Genomic DNA, 7,242 nt, shown 5'->3' on the forward strand with positions numbered 1-7,242 from the left:
TTTCAGAACCATGATGAATTTCTTTGGTAGTTGGGTTGGTGAAATTAATGACAGAATGATGAGAATCGTGGATAGGCAAATTGGTGATAAATTTGTCTCCAATCTGGCTCTTGTCCCATTCATGAATGAGTCTGTTATGTGCATTGATTCACCACCTTCGTGGCCCAATAATCTGGTGATAGCTCTGTCTTTGAATTTCATTGTGGCATCCAAGCGTTCATCTTCTCGGTAGCTCTACGAAGAGCTTCGTCTCCGGTTTCAGGCTCTTATCCTTTGGATAGCGCAATTGTGGGCTCAGCACTTCATCTCGTGGAAAATTTGGCGAAAGGGGCTCTTTGGCTCTCAAACCACCTTGGCACCGCCTAGTCTCTCGTACACAGCCGGTCTCAGACTGATCTAGCCTCCTTTATGCAAAGGTCATTCCTGGTTCCCTATTTTTTGTTGGAAACTTACAATAGACAGAGCCTGGATGGAATCCCCGCCAAAGTAGGCTCCTATTTCGATGCTCTGAGCTCCAATTCTGGTTTTTTAGAGTTGATAGAGGCTAGGTCGCCAGCTGTCTATAGGTCTTTCCTTTAAGAAGTTTTGAGGAAGCCTCTGGTTCAGAGGAAGTCGGTCAATTCTGGGTCTATAGGTTATCAGTCGATTTTTCTCTGCCTAGGGAACCTGGAATGATGCATATTCAACCATCACGGTGCATAAAACAGTCAGAGTATCACCAATAGGAGATTTGTCACTGCAATTCAGTTTCCTCTTTCAATTCTGGTGAATTGTCCTCCTATTCAGTTATATTGGGGAGGTCGGGCTCATTCTTTCATGAAGCCTGCTGCATTCGACGCCTCTGCCAGTGTAACATCATGAACATTGACTCCAATTCCACATCTTCTTCAACAGCAAGCCCATGTTACAACTGCTTATTTGCTCACACAGCCCTGCAGAGGGCTGATTATGAATTGCAAGTAAAATTCGGTCATATGTATCACTCACAAGTAGAACATGCTGATAAAATTATGGCTCTCCAACATCAGATCTCACGACTAGAAGATGAGGTGGACCCGCTCAGGGTAATTATAATGGACCTCAAGCTCAGCAGAGATGCACCCACAAGTCAGGACCAGCTTCAGGAGGATCCAGGCAAGCAGGACATCGATCTCAACAAGCCAGCAACTGAAAACGATTAATCTGCATGCAGAAGAATGCTCAATATAGATGTCTTTTGGTCTTTTTGTCATTTTGTAAGCTTTTCGAAAGGAAGTCTCTCAATGTAATGGGTTTACTATCAATATGTCAATTGGTCAGTATCAAAAATGTAATGGGTTTATGGTCAATCTGTCTATGAGACTACTGAAATGGGCAATGTAATCACCCACGTATTTGCCGTGATAGGGCGCGGACTTAATACCAATACTACTCATTTTTGTTTAAAAAAAATACTGTTTTTTACTCAAGCATTTATAAATATGCTTTACAAGATAATATAATTACATCAAGTGACCACAAGTACATTATGAAAACCGACCATAGTTACAAATTCAACACAGGCTACATGCTTCAATTCAATGGCATAGTGAAATATAAAATTCACCAAGCACCATAACATAATGATTAGATAGCAATCATGTTTTCAACCTTTCATAGAACATAGATACAGAATTGTTAAAAGTCAAAATAAGCAGAATTGCAACTTGCACAATAGCATTACTCATATGCCAATTCTAAAGTTGATTCTTTTGGTCTGGCTGATTTGGGTTTCAGCTAACGTCATAATGAACAACTTACTATCAAATGGATATCATGCATCTTCCCAGCCTAAGGTACAGGAGCAGTGCAAGCACTGGTCGAATGATAACGTTGTAGTTACTAGTTATCTTTGCCTAAAAAAACTGAAGAGATGAATATAATAGCAGTAAAATGTAAGTTAAATGAAGGGGAAGGCAGCTTAACACCCTAAATGTTTGAATTCATTGTAAAGAGGTATGTTGGGCCATAATTTATATTTGATAATAAGATACATCCATTTGCATATAATGTCATCTCAAATAAGAACATTTCTATTATCCTAGCTTATGTAAAGAAAATGAGAGGAATAAAGTCTTGAAAAATAAAACATTTATAGTTTATTACATTAGAAGTCATTCATGATTTATCATAGGTTTGAAAATCATCAGTATGGTGATGAATAGATCATTTGTGTGCACAGGAGGAAAGAGACGATTGTATGCTTTGAAAAAACCATGGACTGGAGAGAGCTTTTGGAGAGAAGTCAGCAAACCAGACAATGGTAGATGTGTCACTTAAGAGAAGCTTGAGCTCTCCGAAACAGAATTAACTGGGAAGAAAGGCAAAAGGGCAAAAAAGGTCAAAAAAATAAGGTTGTTGATAGATGGATTATTTATATCCATGCCTACCTATCTTGAGTTCAAGTCTGCCCTATCTGCTGCCCTAACTCCCCTACCTTAGGGTCATGCTGAGGAACCTACCTCACTCACCTACCTTCCTTAGGGTCATCCTACCTACCCACTCACCTACCTTGGGATCATGCCTGCAGTCAAAAGCACTTGAACTCGATTTTCTGGGTCTAATGGAATGATTGTCTTTCAGGGTTAGGATTTAAATCTGCTGTTAAGGATGGGAAGCTCTGTCTTAAGCTGTTTCTACAGAGTTTGTCACAGTGACCAGCTTTTCTATGTTCCAGAGCTTGTTCCACTGCTTCTGGATGCAGGATCCAGTCTTCTATGTGGTCTCTTATTATCAATTATATTACATGTGTGCTATTGAGATCAGTTTGTTCTCTCTAATAAGTTTCATAACAGTGATTCAGTGAAATAATAATGTTCTTATGCCTGTAGCTTCTCCTGAACTAGTATCTATCAGAGTAAAATCTGCCCGATGATGATGTTGCTGTACCCAATATATTTCGCCTGATGATGTTGTATGCATATAGTTTGATTAGTCCAAATAGTAAAGAAAGAGAGAGTATGGTTGAATTTACTAGATATTCTTTGGCAGTTGGCCTTTCTGGAGAAGAGAAAGAGTATGGTAGCCAGCATCCATGAGATCAGCAATATTATGCAAAGAACGTTCTTCAGACGCTGTCATGAAAATGGCACGTGCCTCTCCCTTCTTTACATGTCTGGCAGCTAAACTAAGAGGCAAGTCTCCTGAATTCAAAGCCCTTAGAATGCTCCGATAAAGGGATAGAACAGCAGGTTTGTTGCGTGCAAGATCTTCTGTTGTTGCCCATATTATTCCTTTTGCCATTTGTACTATATTCCTTCCGTTCTACCACAAGAAAAAGAAAAAGAGATTAAAAAAAATCAGCTTACAGAGTAAAAGAATTAATGGATCTAGCTACTGATCATCTCCTTGAATTTAGCAAATAATAGATTCAAGTTCACATTCACACGACACGAAAGATTATTGATGAAAAATATCATCAGGGAATTACTTTAAATGTTAAAACATTGACAACTGAGCGAAAATAATGCGAATATACATAAAACGATGCTAATATTTACTTGTTTTTGTAGGACTCCTATGTAATATTGTAATTATAAATAAATAACATAAACATTAAAGATGCATTTTATCAAAATTTGATTAAAAAACTTATGAAAGAATGGATTTTCTATATTGCATATATTTCTTCAGGGTATATGTTTTTTCACAATATTCTAAATTAATTATATATTGGAAAAGCTTAACAATAATAATAAGGTCACTGTAATGTCCTAAGGAAATTTTTTCCCCTAGGGTTTCTAGAATGCAATAAGGTCACTGTAATGTCTTAAGGAAATTTTTGCCCTTACGGATTCTAGAATGCAAGAAATATTTTACCAAATTCACAGGTATTCCCCAAAACCTTTGCCAGTGACAACTCAGAGAGTCAGATACAATAATGAATAAATAAACAGCATCAACATAATACACCAATTTATAGATCTCACGGGCTCAACTGAAGCACTAGTCTATTAACAGTAATACAGAGACATCTTTGCAACCATTTTCAGTTTATGAGCTTCAGGTGTGAGGAATACAATTCACACAATAATTGTAATACAATTGACTGCTAAATTACTTAGTTTAATTCTACTAGTCCACCTAATCTAGTCCTGACCTTATAGCAGTCCACTAGCGGCTTCCTGCTGTTTACTTCTTGCTGACCGATTACTGGCCCCAGGCCCCCACGAAATGATATGGTATGGTCCGCTTCTTCTTAAAGACCAGGAATGACCCTCGCTGCTTCAGGTGGTCCTGGTTCACGACTTTCTACCACCGAATAGGCTGAGTGATTGGTGGCTGAATCGATCTGCTGCCCTGGAATATTTAATCGCTCTGTGTGAATTGCTTTATTTGCAACAAATCTAGTACATGTGACTCTGACAGATAAAGAAGGGGATCCGGTGCTGCCCTAGGTAGCCTCGGGGAGAAAAAACGAGATATAGAAGTGCCCTAATTCCTTCAGCGAATCTCCAGTTTGACTTAGGAAAGGCCTTACTGTCTTTTACTAGGCTTCGGTGCCTTAGAGAGAATTACCCGCAGGCCTCCTTTCCTTCACCCAGCAACTTCGAGCTTAGTTACACCGTAGACAGAGAGTTTTGCGTCTCAGAACCCTTTTGTTCCTCCTTGATTCGCGCAAACTCCAAAGTCCCTTTTCTTCCTTCGCCCATTGCCGATTTTCTTCCTCCAACCAATGGCTATGCCTCTGCCTGCCCTGCTCAATCTAGAGTAGTCTCTCGTAACTGATTCGTGGGTTCACAAAAACACTGGGATAATTCATGATTGCACAGCCTAATCTCGCTATGATAGACCCACATCAATTGTAAACAAATGAATTTTATTTAATCAATTTTATTTTTATTTAATCCATTTTAATTTTATTTAAACAAATAAATTTTGTTTAATCAAATTTAATTTTATTTAAACAAATAAATTTTATTTAATCACCGTTGCATATTTCAATCCACTTATTTAAACAAATAAATTTTATTTAATCATTGTTGCATATTTCAATCTATTTATCATTATAGGTTTTAAATTTATGATTCCACTGTAATATCTCTTTTATAGACACACATCAATTGCAAACCTTAATTTAATTTACAACATTACTTAATTTTATTTAATCAATATTATATATTTCAATCCATTTATTATAGGGTTTCAAATTACACAAAAATGGTGGGTTAATTCATGATTCCACAATTCTTTGTCGTTTGATAGACCCATTTCAATGGCAAACTTTAACCTAATTTATAACATAAGTTAATTTTATTTAAACAAATGAATTTTATATTAATCAATGTTGCATATTTCAATCTATTTATTATTATAAGTTTCAAATTACATTGAAGCAAAAGGTTTGGGCTTGGACTAAAAAATGTAAGGAATAACAGTATAAGGAACTTTGTGAGATTGAAAAGGAGTTGGCTACTTACATGGACCCCTCCTTACTGGATATTTTCTTTGATCATCTCAACAACGTGGTGATGTAGTTAATAAGGAGAAAATTGCAATCCTAAAGGCACAGGAGGATGAATGGTGCCTTAAGAGTAGGGTTGTTTGGATAAAAGGGGGTGATAAAAATACAAGATTTTTTCACAAGGCAACTTCAAAAAGGAAGGCATAGAATTCTATCTGGCATGTTCTGAATGAGGAGAACAGGGTTCTTACATCCCTCAAAGAAATCAAAGAAGAAGCCTTCAGATACTTTGAATTTCAATACAGAGCCTCAGAGGAGGATAACATTGAGGAAAAATTGAAGTTGGCAAGCATATTCCCTCAATTTGTCAATGACGAGGATATCAGTCTCATGGAGAACCCTGCCACTGACGAAGGGATCCTTCACACTCTTAAAGAGATGGATAAGCACAAGAGTTTGGGGCTGGATGGTTGGCTCATGGAACTATTTATTTCATTTTTCGACCTCATGGGCCCTAATCACATCCAAATGGTGGAAGCATCTCATTGTTCTGATCTTAAATCAGGTGTTGTTAATGTTACATTTCTTACTCTTATCCCAAAAAAATCTCAGTCATGTTTTTATAATTTTAGGCCTACTTCTCTTTGTAATTATGTTTATAAAATCATTTCTAAATTGATAGCTAATATAGTCAAAAAAAAATTATCTCCACATATATGTCCAAAGAAATTTGGCTTTCTTTCTGACAAGAGAATTCAAGATGTGGTGGCTATCACCCAAGAGAGTATCCACTCTATCAAAATTTGCAAATCAAATGAAAATTGATCTATTGAAAGCTTATGACCGTGTGGATTAGGATTTCCTCCGTTTGATCCTCCATGGGACCAGTTTTCCTCATAGACATGTAAAGTGGATCATGGCTTGTGTGACTTCTGCCTCAGTGGTAGTCTTAATCAATGGATACCCTACTAATTTTTTCAAAATTTCCAGGGGTCTGAGACAGGGGTGTGCACTTTCCCCCCTCCTATTCATTTTGGTCATGGATTCACTCAGCAGAGGTATAAGAGAAGCAAAAGGTACTGGGGCTATTTCTGGGTGCAAGGTATCGGTGAATTATTCAACCACCCATCTCTTATTTGTTGACGATGTCCTCTATTTTGGAGCAGCGGAGATTTCAGAATGGGAGACTTACCACCAGATCTTCTCTAGATTTGGGAGGGCCTCAGGCCTTATCATTAACCAACACAAATAAGAAATTATTTCAGATGAGAAGAATTCTGCCACTATCTCTCAAATTGCGGCCCTCTTTGGCATTAAATCAATTTTTTTGTCCTCTGGATTTAAGTATTTGGGTTGCTTTCTCAAGCCATGTAATTACTGAATTTTGGACTGGAACTGGTTGATCTACAAAGTCAAAAGTAAACTATCCATATGGGACCACAGATGGATTTCCCTTGGTGGTAGAGTGATAATGATCAAAGCAGTGCTTTAGAGGATTTTTGTCTTCTAGATGCATTTGTTTCTTATCCCCTCAGCGGTCATAAAAAAAATCGATGCCATTATTGCAAACTTCCTTTGGTCACGTGTTGGTAATAACATAAAGTATCACCTTTGCAGACTTGAGTCTCTTACTCAGCCCATTAAAATGGGTGGATGGGGCATGAGAGACACCAAGTGTTTCAACTTAGCCCTACTATCTAGGAACCTTTGGAGGGCTTTTAACTCTTCAAGCATCTAGCATGAGATTGTTCAAGGGAAATACCTTAGGCACCGTAGTCTGGAAGAGTGGGTTGCAGCAGGGACTTCGTAAAATAGCAGAC

The 7,242-nt window shown here is 37.7% G+C and overlaps 1 protein-coding gene across 5 annotated transcripts in view; it reads right to left on the reverse strand.

Moving 5' to 3' along the window:
• LOC149205812 (uncharacterized) overlaps positions 1-4,815 on the reverse strand; it is a 51,945-nt gene extending 47,130 nt beyond the window's left edge. For 4 of the 5 annotated variants that reach the window (XM_089395161.1, XM_089395157.1, XM_089395162.1 and 1 more), the window contains exons 1-2: positions 4,118-4,815; positions 2,993-3,282 (exon numbers count right to left, since the gene is read on the reverse strand). In XM_089395161.1, coding sequence (XP_089251287.1) covers positions 2,993-3,261 — 269 coding nt within the window. In that variant the 5' untranslated portion in view covers positions 3,262-3,282; positions 4,118-4,815. The remainder of the gene's footprint in view (positions 1-2,992; positions 3,283-4,117) is intronic. The other variant, XM_089395160.1, reaches the window with a different exon arrangement.
• Between the last annotated feature and the right edge of the window lie 2,427 nt (positions 4,816-7,242).

This window comes from Pinus tabuliformis, chromosome 1_2, assembly GCF_031772625.1.
Source record: "Pinus tabuliformis cultivar Carrire ecotype Pingquan chromosome 1_2, CPIR1, whole genome shotgun sequence".
NCBI lineage: Eukaryota > Viridiplantae > Streptophyta > Pinopsida > Pinales > Pinaceae > Pinus > Pinus tabuliformis.